Genomic DNA, 27282 nt, shown 5'->3' with positions numbered 1-27282 from the left:
TTCAGAAATTAACATTTGACAAACTATAGGTGAAAATATGACCACTATAACTTTTGAGCCTTGTGCAATTTGAGGCAAAGTGGTCACTTTAAAACACAGAAATGTGTGTTGTTCTGCTTGGTTCTCTCCTTCTTAGAGCCTCAGAGGCAAACAAAGAAAGACTTTTATTACTACACGTCTGACATGGCCCTATTGTACTGTGCTGAGGCAGAGAAAGCACATGCTAGTGTTTTGTGACAAAAGAATTGCAGACCAACAGAATTCTCCTAATGACTTAATGTTTTGGTATAATAAAGCCAAATTATCTGATACAGTTGTGAAATGAGCATGTAGTCTTTGGTGGAAAAAAATAAAAATAAAAAGTATAGCGACATTATCTGGTAGCCATCTAAATGCTGTACAGATGCACTGCCATGTTGAATACAATGCAAGGTATTGTATCTATAAACCACCTTTCCTGCAGTATTACCAAACTGTCAAAAAAGAATTCTTCAAAACAAAATATCACAAATGACCAATTATTACTGCTACAAAAGAACATTGTCACATTTGTTTGTCTACTTTCTCCCTCATATGTTCCATATGTTGAAGCTTCAGTGCTGCTTTAATAAACCATTTCATTCCACCACATTACAGCAAGAGGAAATAACTTGACTCAAGAATATTTTTCCCCCATAAAACACTCAAGACTAGTAATTGTTTTGAAGGGTTATTATTAAGTGTCTTTACACATGGAATACAGTAAGTGTACCAACATTAGATGGAAGCATATAATAGGGGGTGTCTCAAAATGACAGTAAATTCTCAAACTTTTTACAAAAGAAAAAAAAAAAAGAATCTGAACAAAAGCAGTGACATTAAATAACAAATGTTGATAAATTTACATGACAAGAATAAAAATAAAGAATAAAGACGGTTGCTCATCACTTTTGATTTGATCAGTTGTTTTGCATCATTACTCTGTTTAGGGGCCAAGAGAGAAAGGAATTTAGACATGCGAGCAACTCGAGAGCATGTGGGTGAAATCCAGGAGTATCTCACACTTCTTCCCCCTTCCACATTAAACCAACACTGACATTACAATAACTGTTTCAAAACAACAAGGGAGCATGCAGGATCTAACTTTTTTTTTTTCATCAGTCTTTGGCTTGTAAAATCAACAGTGACTCTTGAGGGTAAATTATGGATAGAGGGCACACTGAAATTTAATCTCAGTAACTAATTAACACCTTGGATTTTATGTTTACAAGAGATTGTAACAAGAACAGAGCTCATAATGTCCATGCAGCATTACATTACAGATGTTAAACACACCCTGAATTTACAAGATTTAAAGAAATAATTCACAACCTCATTTTACACAGAATTACAAAAATCTTTACAAAGATGCTACAGCACTGCCTTTAACTTTGATTAGCCTCTGTGCCACCAGACCCTCAACAGAGCTAAGCAAACATGATTTTGTAAAAACATGAAACAAAGTTTTAAAAATTGAGCTTAACAATTAAGTATTCCATGTTACAAAATGAATATTCTAACATTTAAATTGGAAAAAAGGGAAGCATGTGTCTTCTGCACCTCTGTGTTAATAGAATTTATTAAAAGCTTTAGTAATTGCATCCAAAATTCTCAATAATTTCAATAAGTTCCTGAAACCTCAAGTATATGTCAAGGCCACAGAGGAATCCTCAATGTATATGCAGAATACCTTTTATCACTAGATTTAACGAGATAAAATATCTTATTAGCACAATCACACCGTCTCAATTCTTGAAACCTTTCTTGTAAAAATAAATGTAAGCATAGTTGTACAGAACAAAAAAAAAACAAACAAAAAATTGGGGTGGGGGGGAGAAAACTTAGAGCAGTTTGTTAGGCCTCATACGTTCTACACAATGAGGTGCGAGCCAAGTTCAGCCTGCAGAACACATTGAAAAGACATTCCATTTGTTTCAAAACTAAACAATTAAAGTCCCCGAAATGCATTACTTTTAAAAAAAAAAGAAATTGACAAAAAATATGTCCTGGGGCCTAAAAATAAAATATAAAGACAAAGACAGGATTCCTTCCAGGTTAATTGTCTAAGTATAATATACAGTGGGCTGAATGCAGCCCTTTCAACAACCCCTGAATTGGTGTAATGGTGAGTCCCATTGGGCAGATGCCACACTGAAGCAGGGTTTAATGATTGGACTGAAAGATTAGACAGCCAAATTTCTAATTATTTATATCCCTGCTGATTCCAGGCCTGCCCGTAGACTCCATAAGGCATCTGCCAGCCATTGGCCATATACTGGCCCATTTGTTGACCGTTGCCATATGACTGGCCCCACTGTCCGTAAGACTGGGCCGGATAGGTAGGTTTATTCTGCTGTAGACAGGAAAGGGACAGATAGAAACAGTAAAACAACAAGCTTAGAGACATAACTGCTAAAACAAGATTGCAGAGGAAACATGTTCCTGAGTAGCAGAATTCTAACCAATGAATTTCCATGATTTTTCTATAACTTTTCCAGTCATTCGTGCTTAAATATGGACAATGTTTTTAATAGAAGTGTTTAGCCAATTAAATATTTTAGAGCAAGAAGAAAAAATAAATTAAAAATCGATCGCTCAGATACTGACTCTTAACTGGTTTTGGTATCGGTCTGACAAGCCTGATCTAAATCGGATACAGCGCATTAGCCATGGTCGTTACTGTCAAGCTCCAAAAATGACAAAAGCTCCATAACAGCTAGGGTTGCAACGGTATGAGATTTTCACAGTATGATAAGTCTCAAAAAATATAACGGTTTCACGGTATTAGACAATTACTATTATTAGTGAAAACAGAAGGGTCATTTTATTTATTTATTTTTGAGCAAGCACTTTATAATTGAAACCATTTATTTTATTGAAGTATGTGTTACACTTAAGAATGACGCGGCGTCCACTCTTGGTACATACGTGTAAAAAAAAAAAGTCTCCCATTTGAAAATAAACAGAAAAAATAAGAATGCTAACAGAATTATAATAAACAGAATTATAAACATGATAAAAAAAAAAATATCATGCAACTATAAAATGTCATAACTAAAGCAGTTTAAATGTTATCATAGCATGTTAAATTAACTAAATGAAAAATAACATCAGCTGTGTGAGCTTTTGAAGTAATGTCCTATGATTATTAACAGTTAACATATACTGTAGAGGAGCGACAGCACATCCAGTCTGCTCCTGTCTGTCCCTTTAACTCAGTGCTTCTCAACTGGTTTTGCTTCAGGACCAGATTTTACATTGGACATAAAGTGTTGACCTGCCATAGATTAAACATAACCTGTATTTAATGTATCCTGGGTTGCATTTCCTTTTATGTTGTATAGATTTGTTCATGGTTTTCCAGTACAAGGACATGCATAAAGTGTCATTTTTGTTGATGATGTCAATAACAAAATGTACAGGAATTTGTCTCTCCCCCTTTTAAAAATTTAAGAGCATATTTACTTATATGAGCACATTATTATCCTGTTTGTTACCTAATATTAAATATTTATACACATATTACACAGAAGGAAACATTACCATGGTTAGGTCAGTGTGCTAGTCTTTAAATAATAGTAATAATAATAATGTATTTATGAAAAATAAATACTAGCTGAAACACATCTTGAAAATTTAACTAAAACTGCCACTATTGATATAAAATGAATTCTAATATATTCTACCTTTAGATTATTTCATATGAAACTATAACATTGTCAAAATATAAGTTTCTTTTACTCGTGTATAATCCTGAAACAAATTTGTAAAGGTGATGTGTGTAATTAATATTTTTAACAATTTTGGTAAAGGGGCCACATCGGGCTTTAAGTAGTGCATGGGGGGGCACATTGTATTACTTTTGAGATACAATGTTCTGCATTGATTTGGTTTTTGTATTTTTTAAGGCCAGAAATAGTTGTGTACTCAAGTTTCTGAAGTGTATCTGTGACTAGCGAGACTATTCTGCAATTGCCTGAAGTATTATATTGTTCTACAAAGATGGATACTTTTCTATCAGGTATTAAAAAAACTGAAGGCAGAGATTATAAATTTATTTTGCCATCTCTACTTCCCTGTTAATTTATTATTCAGTTTTAATAATTAATAATAATAATAATAATAATAATAATAAAATAAAAAAATAAGAAGATATTTATAGAACTTTTAATGTTTGTCACAAAGCGGGCGAGTTTACTTTTTTTTTTTTTTTTTCTAAAACTTTACCCGTTTACATGCTAAGTGTCATGGTTGCCAGATTGCACAAAATAAGTATAACATTAGGTGGAATATTTCCAATTTGCACAAGTATAAATCTCAAACTGGGGGTGTTTCGTCTCTTATTGAGCATGTTATACACTTGTGGAGATGCGTTAGGTCCCAAAGCAAGTTAACTGAAATATCCAATGAAAAATAAAAACGCTTTTACGATAAATGAGCCGCAGGCCACATTAAACCATGTGGATTGCCTGATCCAGTCCAACTTGGGCGGCCGCCGAAATATCTTCAATGGGAGAACCATGGCATTGCTCTTTCCCTGCTGTCTGCGACCCAGTCCGAATAGACCAGTTGAGAAACACTGGTTTAACTCACACACACTCATGTCAGACACCCTCGCCTTGCTTCTCGCAGACATTTTCTCCACTGCGTGCACGTGTGTGTTGCAAGTTGACGAGTCTGACAGGCAGACAAGGAATAAAGGAGATACGCACGCGCATGAGATTCTCCGTCCGGTTGCATTTTTTTCCTCAATACCGTAGATAAGCAAATGTACATGGTATGATAACAGTCAATTTTCAAACCGTGATATACCTTGAAACCGGTATACCACTGCAACCCCAATAACAGCACAATTATAGTAGTCCATATGACTTACCATTTTCTTCAATTTCTCTTTAAGTCATATGATAGCTTAGTAAATGCATTAAACAAGTAGTTGAAGTTTACATACACTTAGATTGAAGTCATTAAAAAAAATATATATATTTACCACTCCACAAAGTATTAGCAAACTATAGTTTTGGCAAGTCGCTTCGGGCATCTACTTGGTGCATGACATGAGTAATGTTTTCCAACAAATGTTTACAGACAGATTTTTTTCACTTTTAATTGACTAGATCACAATTCCAGTCAGTCAGAAGTTTACATACACCAAGTTAACTTTCCCTTTAAGCAGCTTGGAAAATTCCAGAATATGATGTCAAGCCTTTAGACAATTAGCTTCTGATAGGTGGTGTACTGAATTGGAGGTGTACCTGTGGATGTAAGGCCTACCTTCAAACTACCTCCACAAGTCTGGTTCATCCTTGGGAGCAATTTTCAAAAACCTAAAAAGTTACCACATTCATCTGTACAAACAATAGTACCAAAGTATAAACACCATGGGACCACGCAGCCATCATACTGCTCAGGAAGCATTCTGTCTCCTAGAGATGAACGTAGTTGGGTGTGCAATGTGCAAATCTATCCCAGAACAGCAAATTAACTTGTGTAGATGCTGGAGGAAACAGATACATTTACGCATTTGGCAGACGCTTTTATCCACAGTGCACTTATTACAGGGACATTCCCCCCAGAGCAACCTGGAGTTAAGTGCCTTGTTCAAGGACACAATGGTGGTGGCTGTGAGGATCAAACCGCCAACCTTCTGATTAACAGTTCAGTGCTTTAGCCCACTACGCCACCAGCACTCCATAGACAGGTATCTATAACCACAGTAAAACAAGTCCTATATCGACATAACTTCAAAGGCTGCTGAGCAAGCAAGAAACCAATGCTCCAAAAACACCATAAAAAAATTAAACAAAAACTACAGTTTGCAAGTGCACACAAGGACAAAGATTTTACTTTTTGGAGAAATGTCCTCTGGTCAAATGAAACTAAAATTGAACAGCTTGGCCATAATGACCATTATTATGTTTGAAGGAAAAAGGGTGAGGATTGCAAGCCAAAGAACACCATCGCAACAGTGAAGCGTGGGGGTGGCAGCATCATGTTGTGGGGGTGCTTTGCTGCAGGAGGGACAGGTGCACTTCACAAAATAGATGAAATCATGAGGAAGGACTATGATGTGGACATATTGAAGCAACATGTCAAGACATCAGCCAGGAAGTTAAAGATCGGTCACAAATTAGTCTTTTAAAAGAACAATGACCTCAAGCATACCTCCGAAGTTGTGGCAAAAAGGCAAAGTCAAGGTATTGGAGTGGCTATCACAAAACCCTAACCTCCCTCCAATATAAAATTTGTGGGCAAAACTGAAAAAGCATGTGCAAGCAAGGAGGCCAACACACATGACTGTTACACCAGTTCTGTCTGGAGGAATGGGCAAAATTCCAGCAACTTATTGTGAGAAGCTTGTGGAAGGCTACACAAACCGTCTGACCCAAGTTTAAAGGCAATGCTGCCAAATAAGTATGTAAACTTCTGACCCACAGGGAATGTGATGAAAGAAATAGATGAAATAAATAAATCACTCTCTACTGTTATTCTGTCATTTCAGATTCATTAAATAGTGATCCTAACTGACCTAAGACAGGGAATTTTTTCTACTATTCTTCTCTTGAATGTCAGGAATTGTGAAAAACTGAGTTTAAATGTATGTGCCAATGCACATATGTTTTATCAATTGTAGAGGCCACTGTAGCTACCCCTTGTGTACGTGTTTGAAACCCTGTATACTCCAGAGAAATGTAATGTCAGAGCGGGATTTGAGCGAACACTTTTTCACAGGTGAGAGCGAGCGGTACTTGAGCGGAGCGTCCAAGATTTAACCGGAGTGTCACGCCGCTCTGCTCACATGCTCTGGTGGACAGCCCTATTACTGAGAGATTTTAATCAAGATTTAGGGGTACCTGCGGCATCTGCATTTGCTGCATGGATCTCATATCGGCTGTTTCTTTGCCCCAGTAGCACTTCACAGTGTGGCCCTCGATGCAGGTCCCATTCACAGACACTATAGCATGGGCAGCACCCTCATGAGAGTCAAACCTGTGAAGAGAAACAAAGCAGCAACATGCAACATTTTTATTTGCCCACAACATAGATGAACAGTTTAAGGTGCAATAATGGTTGCAGGTCATAGACAAATAGTATAACATACCTCACAAATGAGTAGCCTTTCTCTGGGAAAACCCGGATCTCCATTATCTGCCCAAATGGAGAGAATGTCTGTCTCATCAGCTGATCTATAGCAGATGAGGAAAACGACATTCAAACAATTACAATTTATATATCCTCCACCGGTCACACTTGACTCTAGGGCTGCAAAATTAAATTAAATAAAAAACGCAATCACGATTACAGCTGCCACGGTTATGCAATCGTGAAAATGGATGATTATAGCGTTCAATTCATGTCTGCTCCTGTTGCGTCAATGGTTTCCATTTACAATGTGTTTTTGCAGCAGTTAAGTATTCTAACCAATCACTAACATGTCTGCTGAGCAATGAAACGGCAATGGCCAATCACAGCCGCTTCGATTAGTCCTCCGTCCCATCTGTAATGACAACTGATCCTAATGCGCAAGTTTTAAACCATCTGAATGCCCAGATGCTTGCTTTATGTTCTTGCTCTGTTTGCGCAGCACACGAAAATACTGAAAAAACATCACCTGCCACTTGAAAAGAAGGTGTAGAACAAGAGCAAAAAGCACTTAGTAATTATTTTGGATTCATTGCATAATGCACTGCTCTTTCAACGCTTGAAATTTGTTCAGTAGGAAAATATAAACTAAGCCTACGAACAAATTTCTTTATAAAACTGAAATCCAATAGTTTTTTTTGGACTGTATAAAGAGGTAGACATCAAGTGCCCAATATACATTGGGACTCCAATTCGGTTTAAACATAATTATTATTATTTTATTTTTTTTAAACCTTGTAGAGCTGTAATCTAGGAAAAGTTTGGTGACTCTGAAAAAGCTAAAATACAAGATAGTTTTTGATTAGTAACATTTGTCACTACATAATTCACATACTTGTGTCATTTCACAGTTTATGACTTAGTTATCTGAAAATGTGCAAAGATTTAATGAGTAGGCGTGTCCAAACTTTTGACTGGTAGTGCAAATCTCAAATAGATACTTCTTTCAAATCCCATGTGTTCTCAACTACAGTTTATATAATAAAAGCATTTATCCATTCCATCCTATATAAACTAAAATCTTGAGACATTGGTACAAACCTGAAAGGCCAGAAGCAATTCCACCACAATACACAGTGCAGTTACTGGGACTCGACTGGTTCAGAACCTCCTCATAGGACAAGTGTTTGTTACTGGCTGCACAGGAAAAAAGGTGGAGAACATTAGTTAAAATATACTGCATACATCCATGATGCATAGATTAAAGAAAGGTTCTTCAGACACAAACCAAGATTAGTTCATTCATTGGTGTTTTGGTTTGTTTTAATACTGAGGCAGTTTTACTTCGCTCCGAGCTCATAAAAACTTTCACGGGAATCTCTATTTTATTGTCTATGACTAAAGCTGTGTGTAAGAACCTACATGATTAAGCCAGTTGAGCAAGTACAGGAAATGACAATTGTAAGAATAGTTGATAATACAGGTGAAACTCGAAAAATTAGAATATCACGCAAATGTTCATTAATTTCAGTAATTCAACTTAAAAGGTGAAACTAATATATTATATAGACTCTTTACAAGCAAAGTAAGATATTTCAAGCCTTTATTTGATATAATTTTGATGATTATGGCTTACAGCTTATGAAAACCCCAAATTCAGAATCTCAGAAAATTAGAATATTGTGAAAAGGTTCAGTATTGTAGGCTCAAAGTGTCACACTCTAATCAGCTAAACACCTGCAAAGGGTTCCTGAGCCTTTAAATGGTCTCTCAGTCTGGTTCAGTTGAATTCACAATCATGGGGAAGACTGCTGACCTGACAGTTGTGCAGAAAACCATCATTGACACCCTCCACAAGGAGGGAAAGCCTCAAAAGGTAATTGCAAAAGAAGTTGGATGTTCTCAAAGTGCTGTATCAAAGCACATTAATAGAAAGTTAAGTGGAAGGGAAAAGTGTGGAAGAAAAAGGTGCACAAGCAGCAGGGATGACCGTAGCCTGGAGAGGATTGTCAGGAAAAGGCCATTCAAATGTGTGGGGAGCTTCACAAGGAGTGGACTGAGGCTGGAGTTACTGCATCAAGAGCCACCACACACAGACGGGTCCTGGACATGGGCTTCAAATGTCAAACGTCTTACCTGGGCTAAAGAAAAAAAGAACTGGTCTGTTGCTCAGTGGTCCAAAGTCCTCTTTTCTGATGAGAGCAAATTTTGCATCTCATTTGGAAACCAAGGTCCCAGAGTCTGGAGGAAGAATGGAGAGGCACACAATCCAAGATGCTTGAAGTCCAGTGTGAAGTTTCCACAGTCTGTGTTGGTTTGGGGAGCCATGTCATCGGCTGGTGTTGGTCCATTGTGCTTTATTAAGTCCAGAGTCAACGCAGCCGTCTACCGGGACATTTTAGAGCACTTCATGCTTCCTTCAGCAGACAAGCTTTATGGAGATGCTGACTTCATTTTCCAGCAGGACTTGGCACCTGTCCACACTGCCAAAAGTACCAAAACCTGGTTCAATGACCATGGTATTACTGTGCTTGATTGTCCAGCAAACTCGTCTGACCTGAACCCCATAGAGAATCTATGGGGCATTGCCAAGAGAAAGATGAGAGACATGAGACCAAACAATGCAGAAGAGCTGAAGGCCACTATTGAAGCATCTTGGTCTTCCATAACACCTCAGCAGTGCCACAGGCTGATAGCATCCATGCCACGCCGCATTGAGGCAGTAATTAATGCAAAAGGGGCCCAAACCAAGTACTGAGTACATATGCATGATTATACTTTTCAGAGGGCCGACATTTCTGTATTTAAAATCCTTTTTTTAATTGATTTCATGTAATATTCAAATTTTCTGAGATTCTGAATTTGGGGTTTTCATAAGCTGTAAGCCATAATCATCAAAATTATATCAAATAAAGGCTTGAAATATCTTACTTTGCTTGTAATGAGTCTATATAATATATTAGTTTCACCTTTTAAGTTGAATTACTGAAATGCATGAACGTTTGCATGATATTCTAATTTTTCGAGTTTCACCTGTAAACCTGCCAAAGATATATTTTGTCAAGCTGATCAGACAGACTCGCCTTCATTGTTTGGTTTAGGAGCAGACGGCTTCCTCGTGGCCCAGTTTGTTCTGATCTGTCTGCCTCCCAGCCACTGGCCGTTCATTTGCTGAATGGCACCCTCTGCATCCTATCATTGACAGACAAAACAGTTAAACCAATTTTATCCTACTGAGCAAAAAATGCAGAAAATGGCACTTGATATTTTTTCAAGCATACGCTCACCCATTTATTAATGAAGGAGATAAAACCGTATCCTTTTGATTTGCCTGTGGCCAAGTCCTTCACCACACGGGTGTCCCTACACCAAATATGAACACATGAACTCAGTAAAACCCTAAAAGTTACATTAACAGAACAGTCCAGCAGCAATGACGTTTAAATAATTTCAAAATTACACAATATCTCTCTTACGATATCTTTCCAAAAGGAGCAAAGGCTGCCCTGACGTCATCTGTTGAGATTTCTGGGCTTAAGTCACCAACAAAGACATGGAAATGATCTACAATAATAGTTTGAGAAGGGAAACAGACATGAGCAAAAGTACAACAATCCACATGTTACAGTTTGAACACACATGCCCTTATAAATTAATGACACTTAAATCAGTCAAACCATAGAATACATTTAAGATGTCACTTACTGCTTGTATCTTTCTTCTGACTGCTTGGCATTGAGGCCCAGTTAACTTTCATATCCTGTGAGAGAGAGAGAAACAGGGCAGAGTAAGTTAAACAAAAATCTAACAAGTCACCTCCATTTTACTAAGCCGCATAATATGGTTAGCCTCCTACCGCAATAACTTGACCGATCAAAAGCCTGGCCGATCACTCAAAATAAAAGAAAAAGGGACTAGGAGCACAAAACGTTTCCGTAAAAAAAGTTTCTAAATAGCAAGAGACTTAACAAAGTGACATTATCAACTTGTATTACGCCTCAAATGGTCCTTCATTACCTGTTGAGGATAAAATATTTGCACCGAATATGTTTTTGCCAAGGCTTTTCTGAAGTTGAAGGTAAAAAAAAATGTGTATGGACGACCCATACCAAAGATGACTTAAAGGCATAGTTCACCCACATATTCAAATTTTCTCATAATTTACTCAATGCCATCCCAGATGTGTATGACTTCTTCTACTGCTGAACACAAACAAACATTTTTAGAAGAATATCTCCGCTCTGTAGGTCCATACAATGCAAGTGAATTGTGGTCAGACTTCTGAAGCTCCAAAAAGCATATAAAGGCAGCATAAAAGCAATCCATACAACTTCAGTCATTTAATATATGTCTTCTGAAGCCTTGCAATGGTTTGGGTGAGAAACAGATCAATATTTAAACCTTTTTTTTTTTTTACTAAGTGAAGATTTATAATAAAAAAAAAGAAACTTTAATATTGATCTGTTTCTCACCCACACCCACCACATATCTTCTGAAGACAGATTTAACCACTGGAGTAATATGGATTACTATTATGCTGCCTTCATTTAATTTTGAGTTTCAGATTTCTGGACACCATTTACTTGCTTTGTATGGAGCTGCCGAGCTGGAATATTGAAAGAAATTCTAACACATTTGGGATGGCATGAGGGTGAGTAAATGAGATCATTTTTCATTTTTGGGTGAACTATCCTTTCAATAAGAAACATAGGATGTGCCAGGTTCCCAGGTGCTTTGTGACATTTGGAAAAGCGAAATTAGGCATTCCAACGGATTGGGTTATTGTATACTAAAAATGTCTAGGATGATTTATTATTTCAGCAATTAAAACTTTCGAGTAAGCCATATGTGTAATTGTGTTGCAAGCCATAGGCAAACATATTGTGAAAGGGCTTAGCCTAATTTGAGACTGACAAATCCTTTTTTTATGTTGACAATAAACTGAACATTAGTCCAGGCCAAGCTTGAGCCATGTCTCTGAAATTGGACTCATGGCAGCAATAACATCACATAATGAACAAGCAATATTTGTATAATAGCTAATTTTATTTGTCTTTGTCCAAATGGATTAGTAGTTTACCCAAAAATGAAAACTGTCATAATTTACTCAACATTGTTGTTTTGAAGCCGCATCACCTTTTTTAATTACATGCAACAAAAATATTGATATTGAAGAAATATTGAAAGTAATGATTTTCATTTTCCATTTAACAAAGCAATAAAGTGAACAGGGGCTGTCAAACTACAACAGGACAAAAAAGCACCACAGTAGTAATCCATGACTTCTTTGTTATATCACTGACTTTAAAGCTGATATTTCTAGTTTAAGTATACAGAAGCACAAATAAGATTTGAAAGCCAAGGCAGATGGCAAGATTTTCAGTGAACAGCAGCTTACCTTTTGGTCTATTTCTCAAATAAATTAGTATCTGGGCTCAGAAGGATTAATATAGCATACAATCATATTCTACTTCTGTGGTACTTGTTTTGTCCTCTTTGGAGTTTGACAGCCTCTGGTCACTTAATGCTTTCATTTTGTGAGAAAAAAAAAAGCAGCTGCATCATACTTCAGATCCTCTCCTTTTGTGTTCCACAGAAGCAAGAAAAAGGGTGAGTAAACAATGACTATGCACATTTTTGGGTGAACTATTAATTAAAATGGCAATAACGAAAATGAAAATGCTTGATTGTCTGGATATGTATATGGACCGGATGAGATGAAATGCTGTTAAAAAAGGGATTTGAAGTACAGGTTCAAAGCTACTTACCTGGAAACAGGCTACAAACTACTCTCATATGTTTATATGTGATATCTTACCTTTCCTAATATCTTCCTGCCGTTCATGGCAGCCAGAGCTGCAGCAGCGTGTCTGTTCTCATAGAACTCCACAAAACAGTATGGGTCGTTTCCAGCCGTCTGCAAAAGACAGAAATGTGCAAAATCTCCTTCACTCCAATACATGTTTGTTAGAGGTTTAAATCGGGTTTTTAACTCACATCAATGATCATTTTACAGCTCTTGCAGGGGCCGATCTGGGAGAAAACTTGCAGGATGAGGGCCTCCGTCACGTCCCTGGAGAGGTTCCCGACATACCTAGATCCACAAGAGAGCAAAGGATACTGAGAAATACAGTTATTGCGTTGCGTTTTTCCTCCATCTCTCGCGCTAGAAGGGCATTCCGCGGGGTTTCATTTCTGCCACGTTTTAAGCGCACGGTAGCAAACGGCTAACATGAACCCGCGATCTCCTCTTTAAGAGTAGCCGGACATTGCAAACGTGCAGTCTGCCTGATTCGAACTCTTACACCAGAAGATAGTCTAATAAAGGCACAGTGGAGGATAGAACAAGGCACAGAGGAGGATATAACAACATTTAAAACTGATTTGAAGCAGTTAGCCCACTGGTTAACGGAAACTCCGCGCTGCAAACGGAACCTGCGTGCTAGCAAAAGCCTGTCGTGCAGTGTACTCGTAATATAGGGCAGACCAGTCTATCAATCTTTATAAAACTGGATAAATTAAAACAGGATTCAGGCAAACACACTATTAATCATCGCCATGTCAGCTAGGCTCGGTTCGACTGCTACAGATTGGTGTTTGTCTTGCCGGTTTGTGCTGTAGTACCTGAAAGCATGCACGCCCATATATTCAATTTAAAATAGACCAATAACGACAATAAAAGGATTCACATTCTTGACCTGATTATGCTAGGTTTGGCGTGTTGCGCGTACGAGCTCAGCGCCGCTTTAACAAACGTGTTTAAACACGAGTTTGGTTTCGTTAAACGGCCGACAAAACTACAGCGGTACTTACAATGTCTTGGGCTGGTCCTCGTCCATCATCATCATCATCATCGTGCTGGTGGGTAAATGTCGAAGCTTTGATTAAAAAATGCTCTGTTTTGTAAGGTTCGAGCAGTTAAAGCCTCTAAGATTTTAACTTGATAGTTAACGCGAATTTACTGGAATAACTTCCTCTGACGTTACACACGAAACGTCATCACATGACGTTGCAAGCCTCCTCCTTCGGCTGTTTATGCTCTTTTAGGAACGGATAGAAATGATTGCCCCCTACTGGGGCGGATCATATACGGACAGATTCTTCTGTTTGACGCAATCTTTGCATTTAATTCTTTGCATTCAGCATGCAAACGTGTAATAGTCGAAAATAACAAATATATTTCAAGTAAATTGCACAATACAAGACAAAATTACATCAGATACGTTTCACAATATTTGGTCTGCTATTGTTGAGGTTCTGTCTTTTATTGCACCGAGACATCCAGTAAATTATATAAACCAAATAATTGCAATTTAGGAACATCTGAAGCATATATATGCACACAAAAAAAACTGATCATGTATATTGCTGAAGGTCCAATCACATGTATGTCGCCACCGGTTGAGAGGCGTGTTCAGATCCCTTGATGCTACTGTAATGAAGATGGCGGAGAGAGGAGACGGCCAACAGAAAAGCTCAGTGATTGCATGAGGTTCTCACGAGAACATTTGGGTAGTTAGGTGAGTAAAAAGGAGTGGTGTAACCTCACTGGTATTTACTTTTCTCGATATTTATCTAATTCCGTGAAAAAAAGGGTTTGGTTGGCACACGGCACCAGATGGCTAACGCGGGTCAACTTATGGAGGAATAGATTGCAGAATAAAATGGAATTGGTTTATAAACCAATGATTCGACACTAAATTGCAGTTTTGAACGTGTGCTTGTTAAAGTGTAGCAATATATCCATTCGTTTCTTTTTGACGACAAATTACTAGCAAGGGCCTTTTTGGGCTTATGGTTATTAGCCAATATCCTACAAACAGAATAATATTTGGTTTAGCAGAAATTCTTTGTTTTTTTTTTTTCTACATTTTGTTCATACATGCATCAAACATTAAGAGGGAAAAAAACGGCAATTGAAAGATCTAGATGCCAACACTTGCATATGCATATAAATGTTGACATCTTAAAGGTACACTTTTGTTTACTCCTTTGGAAATTAATAGTAATTTTGAAACATGTTTAAAGTCATGACAACTCACATGAGATGTCATATGAGTACCCTTATAAAAGCTGTTTTATTGTGCATGGAGAGGGTCTCCTCATGGGGGCAGCCATGTTAGGATCCCATGAACAACTAATGCTATATATATATATATATATTTCATACAGTACATGTACCTCAAACCCCCAGTTTGAGACTTTCAAAATCTGGTCACCCTATAGAAAACATGCTAACCGTGTCTGGAACTTCAATTATGACAGATTTGAACGTTTATTGGAATTACTGTTCATTGTGTTGCCAATGCATAATGTTAAAATAAAGAGAACAGAAACAATATAATATCCAGTAATTTATTCTGACTTTCTCTCTCTCTCTCTCTCTCTCTCTCTCTCACACACACACACACACACACACACACACACACACACACACACACACACAGTCATTTCACTCATTCTGTTTTACACCGTCAATCAGTGATTTGTTTTACATTTCATTTGGAATTGATATAGAGTTTTGTTTGATGTTCAGTTTATAGAGTTACGACAAGACTTACTTTCTCATGCCAAATGCACTAAAGATGACTTTGGAATTATGTTTTCTTCTACTGTAATATCAGTAATGAAATTTGACAGCTATTTGACCCACGTTGCACAAATGCTGTTTTCTTATTCTTTATGTATCACTTGATATAAAAACTATACTATAAAATATTTAAAAAAAACTAACAAACAAAATGAAAACTAAACAAAATTGGAGAAAAAAATGTCAACAAAATAGAAATGAAAATTAAATAAAAAATCTAAAACTATTATAACCTTGGTGGGGAAACTCGTATTTACGATAATTTTGATAGCACGTGAAGGCAGCATAAGTGGGAAACAAAATGCATAAGATCCCAAACTTGCACAAATACACAATGAACCATGACAAGAGCTCTTTTTTCTGTTGTAGCAATGGATAAGAATAACTGAACACACCTGAATCACTTTTACATGACCAATGATGCATGTTATCTAACAAATTAAATTAATTTACTTAATAAAACCCTGAAGGGTAAGTCATTGGTTGACCATTGCATATAACATATTATTATTTAAAGCATTGAAATTTAAATAACTTTAAGCAAAATCATTGCTTTCCATCATCTTTTATGTTGACATGCCCCTTCCTCCATCAAAACTCGGCAACCCTGGTTTCATCTAGAATTAAAAACAACAAACAAACAAACAAAAATGATCTAGATTTCTGAGTTTCCCACTTGTAAATAGGTCTTCGTTGGGTATTGTAAAATCGTAATTACAATATTTCCAACCACTAGAATAGTACATAGCATATTAAGAGAAAATGCCTTCATTTCTTAAATAACTATACATGTAATACATAAAGGCAACTGCAATTCTTTGATTCAAAAGTATTTAATTTAGCATTAAAACGAGTTCATAAAATTATGTGGTTTTTAGGTACAAAAAACAGTATTTATTATACATGTTGCCTGCCATACAGAGAGACAATAAATCAGGCAGGTATGTATGCTTGCTTTTGAGTCACTTAATAAATAAATATTTTTGCCATACTTTGATGTTTCAGGCTGAAAACAAAATCTAATTTATAACTTGCTTGACCTAAACAAAATGGGTGTGGTTTTAAAGCTTAGAAACTGGACATTACATATGCATATAGACAATGTGCAGGTGATTTTTGTAATGTGTAAAAGCACAGAGTTTATACATTTTAAACAGATGTGTATTTTTGCTGCATTTTCGTTTGTAACTTCATGAAAAATTAACCGAATATAAAAACAGCAGATGCTCCCAATAATCCAAAGACAATGTGACATGATCACCAATCAGTGATCATTGATGCATATATCTTTACACAATCTTGGAGAAAATATTATGCAACCACATATCTTTTTATTATCCTGGGGGACAGTTTCTGGTTACAAAGCGGACCAATCACAACCTTTGTGGTCTGCGTCGAAGCAATGCATTTTATACTTTTCTGAATAGGTGCAACGCAGAAGGCAGTAGGTTCGACGCAGAAGTATAATTCGGCATTTATGCTGCATTCACGTCATGTCGGATTTACTGTAATTATGTCCTCAGACCTTGGAAGTTATGACAAAATGGCTTTGTTGTTGATAACAGTAAAATATTTATCACTACATTAATTCATTCATTAACTGCCATATTTGTTATTTTTACATGAAGTCATTTTAGGAAAGTTGAAGCTTTCCTAAAATGAGTTTACAACTCGTGGATTAAACTAATCAAAATAGTGTTTTTTTTTTTCAATGACATAGTTAACTGAAAACCTTTAATGCTTCTTGTAAAGTGCTCCTGGTCTCTGAATAACTATTTCTATTTCATTTTCTCTTTCAGTGCTGGTAGGAGATCTGGCCTCCCAGGATGGACAGTGCTTAGATGTGGGCAACGTTTAAGCTGAATGCATTGTGATTTCCAATAATTGAGACAGTGATTTCTAAAAAGCTGTCTACATTAATGAAAAGAACAATGTAGTCAGCTTAGCATATTCAACCCTGTACATGATTATTATTAAATAGGTGTCTTGAGCTGTTTGATGTATTTATGCATGTGTTACGGCTGCAGTTGTTTAAGCTGAAGAGTTATACATAGGCAGATCACTTTCCTAGTTGCGTTCTCTCAGTTTTTAATATAGCTTTTTAAGAAATTGAACATGGATGTGAATGAGATTTTACCCCCCCTCCCATTGGAGCCACCAGACGCAGTATTTGCGGGTAACGATTACTGTAAAGCACCTCCACTACCTCCCCTGCAAACGTCCAGTGACGCAGAGGAAATGGACGTTAGCTCTGGTGGTGATGGACACCAAAACACCCCAGCAGTGGACAGGGATGAACAGCTCTTCCTCAACAAACGCACATTGTCCTTTAGTGTCCACCCATCAGATAATTCTGACCCTTTGGCCACGTGCCCTAGAACTGCTCGCCATGCTCCCCCAGTTACTAAATTCTTACCTGATCTCAAACTACTTAGAGATGTAAAGATCAGTGTCAGTTTCTCAGACGGCAGTAGGAGTAAAGACAGGAAGGTGTTGTACACGGGTATGGGGCAGGGTAGTGAAGAAGATCACAGCCTAGAGAGCCTGAATGGTGAGTTGCATGATTCTCGAGATCAGGGGAGTGTGCCGGGCAGCTCGGGCACAAGTAACGATTCTCTAGGTTTAGCTAGAAACATTGAAGTGATAGAGGCTGAGCAGGAGAGCAAGGTTGAGTTTGCTGTGCTAGATGACCTGGAAGATTTCAGCGAAAACTTTCTGGAAGTGGAACATGGAGAGCAGAGTGGTTTCAGGTCTGAGATGATAATTCAACAGGAGCATGTGCGCGAGGAGGAACTGAATTACTCCTATGAGGTAAAAGTGATATAATTATTTGTTGCATAATGACTTATTTGATTTGGTGACAATCATTTGACGTTGTCTATATAAAATGTGTAATGTTATAACTTGGCATTTTAACCTCTAACTGATCATCATTCAGAATATCTACTAAAATGTACGCCCACCACTAAATAGAGCACATGCTTATCATTCATGATGAGGGTTCCTGGCTTGTAACAAGGTGGTCCATTGGGGAAAATTTGAATTACAGCACACAAAGTGGACTGGGATCAAATGGGCTTTTGGAGTAAATTTTTGTTCAGTTGATATGCCAATGGCTGCCAGTTATTGACCCATCCTGTCTTCCAGGAGGACTTTGACAATGATGTAGATGCCCTGCTGGAGGAAGGCATGCCCTTGCCTAAGAAGAGGCGACTGGCTGAGGACGTTTACACTGGAGACAGTGATCACCATTCAGATGGAGAGGCTGGAGTTCAGCCCATGATGACCAAAATTAAGACCGTTCTTAAGAGTGAGTCTCAGCAGCCCTTGTTTTTATCTTGTATCAAGTTTAATTTCAAGTCCTAAGCACTATTGACAGCATTGTTTAACTTGTCTAACTGTTAATGTGTTTGTTATTTTGTTTATGTAATTATTTAAAAAATATATTTTTCTGTTTAACATGACTGTCCAAAGTTGATTGGTCTTTTCATACAAGGTAAATCCTACTCCAGAGAACAGCTTTAAATAATGGCTTGGTGTTTCTGCAGGTCGTGGGCGTCCACCTACCGAACCGTTACCTGATGGATGGATCATGACATTCCATAATTCTGGCATTCCAGTCTACCTCCACCGGGAAACCAGAGTTGTAACCTGGTCTAGACCTTACTTCCTTGGAACTGGAAGCATTAGGGTAAACAGTTAGACAGACCAAAGATCTCAGACTTTCATGATGGTCTATCTGTTATTTTGTCATTGCTACCTCATAATCTTTGCATTCTTGTGAATAAAGGCACTTCATCCCTCACTTCTACTCATCTTCCCCATAGAAACATGACCCACCAACCAGTAGCATTCCCTGCTTACACTACAAGAAAATGAAGGAACAAGAGGAAAGGGAACAAAATGGTGAGGTAACTCCGAATGCAGAGGTGTCGCCGGTGAAATCGGGGGAAGAGGGTATCTCATTGGAGACAGCTGACGAGCCAGACTCTACTGCTACAGAAGAGGCACCTGGCCAAACTACATCAGAAGTGCCAGATCTTGACCTCATGGAGCCAGGAGGGTCTTCAGAGCGGAAGGAAGGACAGTCCAGTGATACTGCACAGGGAGCCCTGGGCCAGGTCAAAGCCAAGGTTGAGGTCTGCAAAGACGAATCTATTGGTAAGAAATAGAAGTCGACTTTTAACTAAGGTGGACAAGGCTGATAACAGATTAATCAGCCGAAAGTTTGTGAAATGGATTTATAGAAAACAATTATTACTCTTTCCTTATTATGATGGGCACAGACATAGAGGCTACAAGAGTCCAAAATGAACAAAATCCCATATGCAGTTTATTGATTAACCAAAATTTAAGTTTTGGTGCATAACGCGGAACTTTTGACTATAAACAAGCCCAGAAATATACATACTTATATTGGGACTCTTATTTTGAAATGACAGAGACCTGGCTACCTTACAATGCTATATATTTAATTATTTACGAAACTAAGCTTATTATAGCCGATATTCCTCAGAAAAATGTTTGTGTATATATACTATATTTCACCAGATAAGGTTTTAAAATTATTCACAAGATATGGAAATATGATATTAAAATATGGATGAATATTGTCAATGATTAAAGTTTTAGACACGGCAAATCCCCACAAGTTGTCAGTGATTGTTTATATTTTTTATCTTTAGAGGCTTTAAAAGCCATCTTTTCTAACTGTAGACTCTGTAGTGCAGGCCACAGAGAGGAATAAAACAACTTTTCGATTTTGCAGATAACTAATAGTTTCAAAAAGCAACTATCAGCACAGATGAATTGGTAAAACTATATGTCGGTCTACTTGGTGTTATGTTGCTAAACTCCTTTCTAAAGTGAGTAAACATTTTTGCTTTTTTCACACTGCACTCAATGAGTATTTGGACACTGCTCCAGACACTGTTGTGCACTTTGTATAGGATGTTACAGATAATTTATCAGATTGGAACACATGAATGTTTAGATCGGCTTTGTAAAAATCTGATTTCATGGTGGTTTTATATATTTATTTCTGTTCAGACTACCAAAAACAACAGATTTGAGTCGGATATGTCAATAAATGTATGCACGTCTGAACAAACCCATTGCTGAAGGGATTTCTGAATCACTTCATGTGCATGGTGAGTTAACCCTGTCTTTTCCTTAATTTTGTCCCAGATATTGAACGATTCAGACGCTACCTAGAGAAGTGCTTTGATTTTGAGCAAGTGACTGTGAAGAAGTTCCGCACATGGGCCGAGCGCAGACAGTTCAACAGGGACATGAAGAGGAAGCAAGCAGAATCTGAGAGGCCCATCCTACCAGCCAATCAGAAACTCATTACGCTGTCTGTGCAGGACGCGCCCACAAAAAAAGGTACCTGTTTGACAATTCATTATTTTATAAATTGAATAGCACACAACATTAGGTTTTTTACCAGTCTGATCCTGTTTACATTTCAGAATTTGTCATCAACCCTAACGGGAAGTCAGAGGTGTGCATATTACATGAGTATATGCAAAGAGTGCTGAAGGTGCGACCAGTTTACAACTTTTTTGAATGTGGTAAGTAGCATGATGTAATGTATATAATACAAAAAAAAAGCGTAGTTTAGCTTCTAAAATCTGATTGGATGAGCCATGTTTGAAGCCATTGTAGAATAACAGATATATGTATACCTGCATTAAATATCAATTAGATTTTATATTAATGGGGCATGTTTCCTTTTTTACAATATCACCTAAATTTAAGCTAATTAACTATAATACTTGCCAGAAGAATTGTGAATAATTTTTTGTGTTATAAATGACAAACTGAATGTGTCTTCTCATATTGCTGTTGTTGCTGCTTTTTAAAAACAATAAACTACTCAAAGCCTTGCATAACAAGAATTTCTACTAGCAGGCCAGTGTGAGCAAGGTCAATTAACTGGTCAGCTGGGGACCAATAGCCTCATACCTCGAGCCGCAAGACCAAAATGTATCTGCATTCCCACCACCGGGCCAAAAGCCCAGCAGCTTGACCTAAAACCCGCCCTTTATAGGCCACCCTGGTGCCAACGTCACATGCCCTGCCCATTTCACAAGCAAGAGGGAAGCTCAAGCTGAAGTATCAGACTCTTGAGATTAGCTAGCCCTCAAAGTGAACATGTAGAGACTGAAGCTGCCATTTGTTTGCTTATTTTGGTCTTTGCTTGGTGGAATGTGAGACCTGACTCTGTGAAACTCCGCCTTTGACACTGGCTCCACCTTAATCCCCAGTGGCCTTCTTTGACCCTAGGGTAATTGGCAGGCCGAAGGTGCTTGGCCGTTGGCCCCTTTGAGGCATGATGAAGCCCCGGAAGTGATAGTGGGAACGCAGCTGGCACGCACCAGCACACTCTCATTTGGCCCGATAGTTGAAATGCTGCTATTGATGTACTGGAATACTAAGCCCTTAAAATTTTGTAGCATTAAGTTTTAATATTATTGTTGTCTTTGTCTAGAAAACCCAAGTGAACCCTTTGGAGCCTCAGTCATTATAGATGGTGTTACATATGGCACAGGAACAGCAAGTAGTAAAAAACTTGCGAAGAACAAAGCTGGTACCTTCACCCACACCTTCATTCCAGTTCTTAAGCTTAGCAAGAGTTTATTTTGCTTCTTGAATGGATTGTCTACATCTGCTGTTTTTATAGACAACAGTAAACATTAATACACTAGCATAATGGGGAACTGTAAGTATTCATGCTTTTGTTTTCTGTCGGGCAGCTCGAGCAACACTGGAGATCCTCATTCCTGACTTTGTCAAACAGACGTCAGAGGAGAAGCCCAAAGAGGGAGATGAGCTGGAGGTACTTTGCGTCCTGTCTCTATTCCTCAGTTTAGCTTGAGGATAACATTGCTTTGCCATTATGCCATCAACCTCCATGCAGAAATCTTTTATTTATATAGTTCCTGTCTTTTTGGTCATTCATTTCCTCTTTTCATCCCACAGTATTTTAATCATATCAGTATTGAAGATTCAAGGGTATATGAGCTGACCAACAAAGCAGGTTTACTCTCACCGTATCAGATCCTTCATGAGTGCCTTAAGAGGTATGTTAAGAAATAGTCTGTCAGTTGATTACAATGGTAATTTAATATGACAGGAAAACATCAGACAGTCTGTGGGTGTTTAAATCTCATGTCTCTGATTGGAAAACATCTAACGAGCTGTTTCTTTTTCATCCATAGAAACCATGGGATGGGTGACACCAGCATCAAGTTTGAGGTGATCCCAGGAAAGAATCAGAAGAGTGAATATGCCATGACATGTGGGAAGCACACTGTGCGTGGCTTATGTGAGTATCCATGATCAAAACTGTAAATAAACTAGCACATTATGAACCATATATGACATGTAAGAATTGAATTTATGAAAGGTACGTCATTCTACAATGATGCCTTTTGTACAGTCAGCCACATAGCTAATACTGTTGCTATTGTTGGCTGCAGGTAAGAATAAAAGGGTGGGAAAGCAGCTGGCATCACAGAAGATTCTTCAAATGCTTCATCCTCATGTGAAGAACTGGGGCTCACTGCTGCGCATGTACGGCAGAGAGAGCAACAAGATGGTCAAAAAGGTCAGCTTTTTGAAAACTACTTGTACATCCCTTTTACAGATTTTGCAATATGAAAGTACATTTACAATAAATGCTTGATCATCAGTGATGGGCTGAAATAACATTTTACTAGGTTCTCATAAAAGTGATTTTTATTTTCTTCCACTGTAGCTTAGTTTTACTTGCCCTACCAATATTTTCACTGGACCCACACCCATAAAAAAAGATTTTTTTCATTAAATGTTATGTTTTCTTTACCAAATTTTTTTGTAAAGATTGGTTTGTAATAATAGCTGGACATTTCACAGATCCTACACCGCTATAAATGCATACATTTCCTTGCTGGTAAAATGATGGCATACTATGCAAAATATTACTGATTTTAATAATATTCAACACATTCTAAATTGACTCAAGACAATCACTCATCATTCTTTGACAAAACCTCATGTCAGCCAGCTTCGTAAAGTTACCTTGTTGCCATTGGTTTATTGTGCAGTTGTAATGAGCATATAAGGCTTGGGACCAATGATTATCAAGATATGTTGATGATATATTGTTTATGTACCTTTCATATAGCCTACACAATGTATTTTAATTTACAATTATGTCGTTTTGTGGTTTGACAGCTTGAATGAAAGCCCTATTCAAGGATGCATACAGAAAAAATTGATTAAAAAATGTCACCATTTATAATTGTCACTTTGCGTTTCATACACTAACCTGCAAACTCATCAACTCAGTCAGTGTTAATTCTTGAATTACAAAAACCTTCATAACTTTGGACTGCCTGTGCTGCATCAGCTCGTCCTCTGTGCTTTTCCTACCTGCGACCCAGCTTCAGTAAATGTTAAATCACCCTCTTGTGGTCTCCCAACACAATTACGCCATAAGCCCAACTGAGTGAATTGAAAAGCATGCAAATTAGTCTGCTGATTTAAATGTCGGCTAATGTTTATATATAGATGCCTCAAAAATACAATGATAAAAAAATGTCAATCAATAATCAATGTGTTGATATTTTATGACATTCCTATACTAACTGTATTATTGTCATCTTCAGGAGAATTCTGATAAGAGTGTGATTGAACTTCAGCAGTTTGCCAAAAAGAACAAGCCAAACCTTCACATCCTCAACAAGCTACGAGAGGAGATGATGAAGCTTGCTCAAGAAAGGGTACAGTTGCAAATATGACATCTTCCAGACAAATCTTGCATGCTAGTTTGCTAATTAAATGTCCTGTTTACAGTTTGTTACATTACAACCAACCAAGATAGATTCAATAACTGGAAAAGGCTAAAAGCTTATTTATAATAAGAAATATACAGTATCTCACAAAAGTGAGTACACACCTCACATTTTTGTAAATATTTGATTATGTCTTTTCATGTGACAACACTGAAGAAATGACACTTTACTACAATGTAAAATAGTGAGTGTACAGCTTGTATAACAGTGTAAATTTGCTGTCCCCTCAAAATAACTCAATACACAGCCATTAATGTCTAAACTGCTGGCAACAAAAGTGAGTACACCCCTAAGTGAAAATGTCCAAATTGGGCCCAATTAGCCATTTTTCCTCTCCGGTGTCATGTGACTCGTTAGTTTTACAAGGTCTCAGGTGTGAATGGGGAGCAGGTGTGTTAAATTTGGTGTCATTTCTCTCACACTCCCACATACTGGTCACTGGAAGTTCAAAATGGCACCTCATGGCAAAGAACTCTCTGAGGATCTGAAAAAAATAATTGTTGCTCTACATAAAGATGGCCTAGGCTATAAGAAGATTGCCAAGACTCTGACACTGAGCTGTAGCACGGTGGCCAAGACCATACAGTGGTTTAACAGGACAGGTTCTACTCCGAACAGGCCTCGCCATGGTCGACCAAAGAAGTTTGGTGCACGGCTCAGCATCATTTCCAGAGGTTGTCTTTAGGAATTAGACGTATGAGTACTGCCAACATTGCTGCAGAGGTTGAAGGGGTGGGGGGTCAGCCTGTCAGTGCTCAGACCATATGTTGCACACTGCATTAAATTGGTCTGCATGGCTGTCGTCCCAGAAGTAAGCCTCTTCTAAAGATGATGCACAAGAAAGCCAGCAAACAGTTTGCTGAAGACAAGCAGACTAAGGACATGGATTACTGGAACCATGTACTGTGGTCTGATGAGACCAAGATAAACTTATTTGGTTCAGATGGTGTCAAGTGTGTGTGGCGGAAACCAGGTGAGGAGTACAAAGACAAGTGTGTCTTTCCTACAGTCAAGCATGGTGGTGGGAGTGTCATGGTCTGGGGCTGCATGAGTGCTGCCGGCACTGGGGAGCTACAGTTCATTGAGGGAACCATGAATGCCAACATGTACTGTGACATACTGAAGCAGAGCATGATCCCCTCCCTTCGGAGACTGGGCCGCAGGGCAGTATTCCAGCATGATAACGACCCCAAACACACCTCCAAGACGACCACTGCCTTTGCTAAAGAAGCTGAGGGTGAAGGTGATGGACTGGCCAAGCATGTCTCCAGACCTAAACCCTATTGAGCATCTGTGGGGCATCCTCAAACGGAAGGTGGAGGAGAACAAGTTCTCTAACATCCACCAGCTCCGTGATATCGTCATGGAGGAGTGGAAGAGGACTCCAGTGGCAACCTGTGAAGCTCTGGTGAACTCCATGCCCAAGAGAGTTAAAGCAGTGCTGGAAAATAATGGTGGCCACACAAAATATTGACACTTTGGGCCCAATTTGGACATTTTTACTTGGGTGTACTCACTTTTGTTGCCAGTGGTTTAGACATTAATGGCTGTGGGTTGAGTTATTTTGAGGGGACAGCAAATTTACACTTATACAAGCTGTACACTCACTATTTTACATTGCAGCAAAGTGTCATTTCTTCAGTGTCACAAGAAAAGATATAATCAAATATTTGGGGGGTACTCACTTTTGTGAGATACTATATATATATTTTTCTAGTGCATAATATAGTTGTACTTGTGGACCATTACACCTTCTATATGTATCATTTCAGGAGGAAGCAAGGAAGAAGCCGAAGATGACTATAATGGAGTCGGCTCAGCCTGGCAGTGAGCCTCTGTGTACTGTTGACGTCTAACAAACCCTTGTGATAGCAAATAGCACTGACCAATTGTTAATAGTTAAAAAAAAAAAAGGTCATTGTACCATTACTGAATTATGCATTACTTTGCAGTCCAAATGGCAATACTAGTTACATTTTATCAGATTTTATCAGATTTTTGAGCACTAATCCCAATCGGTTATGTCCATGTTTTATGGGTTTAGTAAGTCATATAAGGTCTTATGCACTAAGGGAATGTAGAATGAGCATTATATACCTCCAGATGCACTTCTACACCTGTAAGTGCTCAAATATAATGACTATTCGGCTGATGACAAGAATGCCTATATGAAACAAAATGTTAAAAATATGTTGAATAAGTATTAAACATGCTTGCATTTTACGTTTGTGGCTTTTAGATGTTGTTAATAAAATTGTGTTATTCGCTTAAAATAAACTCAAATTAATTTAATATTTACAGTAAAACTACAGATTTCACAATGACCGATACTATTGCAGTATTCTCAATTAATGCATTTCAACAAACATGTCTGTCATTTTACAAAGATCGGTTCCTTTAATTTCTATCTTCAGTGGCCATGTCTAGTCCTAATGGACCTTATGGACCTCAGAGTATCGCCATATTTATCTTTTGACATGAATAAAAACAAGACAGTGGGTGATAGACTTACAGTCTCTTCAAAGGGTTGTACTGTTGTTTAAATTGTTGTTGATTGTTCAGCTGATGAAACATTGAAAACGCATCTTAAAAATTATTGGAATGGACAGAAAAGATAAGCTGTGATCTAGGATCTTTATATGGTTTATGACATTGTACAGACTGTAAATCTATTACTCAGCCTTGTTTTCATTTGTGTTAAAATATATATTCTACCTAAGGTCGGTTCGGACATTAAATGCTTTAGAAATG

The 27282-nt window shown here is 37.8% G+C and overlaps 2 protein-coding genes across 2 annotated transcripts; one reads left to right on the top strand and one right to left on the bottom strand.

Annotated features, from left to right (window-relative positions):
• Positions 1 to 702: 702 nt before the first annotated feature.
• Positions 703 to 14123, bottom strand: LOC127627696 (cytotoxic granule associated RNA binding protein TIA1-like). Its single transcript, XM_052104199.1, has 11 exons — positions 13915 to 14123; positions 13099 to 13195; positions 12920 to 13018; positions 10807 to 10861; positions 10578 to 10665; positions 10389 to 10464; positions 10181 to 10293; positions 8203 to 8294; positions 7121 to 7205; positions 6873 to 7008; positions 703 to 2371 (listed from the first exon to the last, which is right to left on the bottom strand). The coding sequence occupies exons 1-11, from the start codon at positions 13953 to 13955 to the stop codon at positions 2222 to 2224; spliced, it is 1032 nt and encodes a 343-aa protein (XP_051960159.1). The 5' UTR covers positions 13956 to 14123; the 3' UTR covers positions 703 to 2221.
• A 422-nt stretch (positions 14124 to 14545) lies between these two features.
• dgcr8 (DGCR8 microprocessor complex subunit) lies at positions 14546 to 26441 on the top strand. Its single transcript, XM_052104120.1, has 14 exons — positions 14546 to 14621; positions 17491 to 18502; positions 18839 to 19001; positions 19240 to 19382; positions 19519 to 19852; positions 20879 to 21076; positions 21163 to 21264; positions 22185 to 22283; positions 22450 to 22532; positions 22676 to 22776; positions 22915 to 23021; positions 23176 to 23303; positions 24346 to 24459; positions 26304 to 26441. The coding sequence occupies exons 2-14, from the start codon at positions 17807 to 17809 to the stop codon at positions 26385 to 26387; spliced, it is 2352 nt and encodes a 783-aa protein (XP_051960080.1). The 5' UTR covers positions 14546 to 14621; positions 17491 to 17806; the 3' UTR covers positions 26388 to 26441.
• Positions 26442 to 27282: the final 841 nt, after the last annotated feature.

This window comes from Xyrauchen texanus, chromosome 3, assembly GCF_025860055.1.
Source record: "Xyrauchen texanus isolate HMW12.3.18 chromosome 3, RBS_HiC_50CHRs, whole genome shotgun sequence".
Taxonomy (NCBI): domain Eukaryota; kingdom Metazoa; phylum Chordata; class Actinopteri; order Cypriniformes; family Catostomidae; genus Xyrauchen; species Xyrauchen texanus.
The sequence above is the reverse complement of the archived record's forward strand: the minus strand, read 5'-3'. Positions and strand labels throughout refer to the sequence as shown.

Coding starts and splice junctions, on each gene's coding strand:
- dgcr8 (XM_052104120.1), top strand. CDS start 17,807: ATGGATGTGAATGAGATTTTACCCCCCCTCCCATTGGAGCCACCAGAC. Junction 19,853..20,878: donor CTGCAAAGACGAATCTATTG/GTAAGAAATAGA, acceptor ATTTTGTCCCAG/ATATTGAACGATTCAGACGC. Junction 21,265..22,184: donor TTACAACTTTTTTGAATGTG/GTAAGTAGCATG, acceptor GTCTTTGTCTAG/AAAACCCAAGTGAACCCTTT.
- LOC127627696 (XM_052104199.1), bottom strand. CDS start 13,955: ATGATGATGATGATGATGGACGAGGACCAGCCCAAGACATT. Junction 10,666..10,806: donor TCAGAAGAAAGATACAAGCA/GTAAGTGACATC, acceptor CTATTATTGTAG/ATCATTTCCATGTCTTTGTT. Junction 10,465..10,577: donor GCTCCTTTTGGAAAGATATC/GTAAGAGAGATA, acceptor TATTTGGTGTAG/GGACACCCGTGTGGTGAAGG.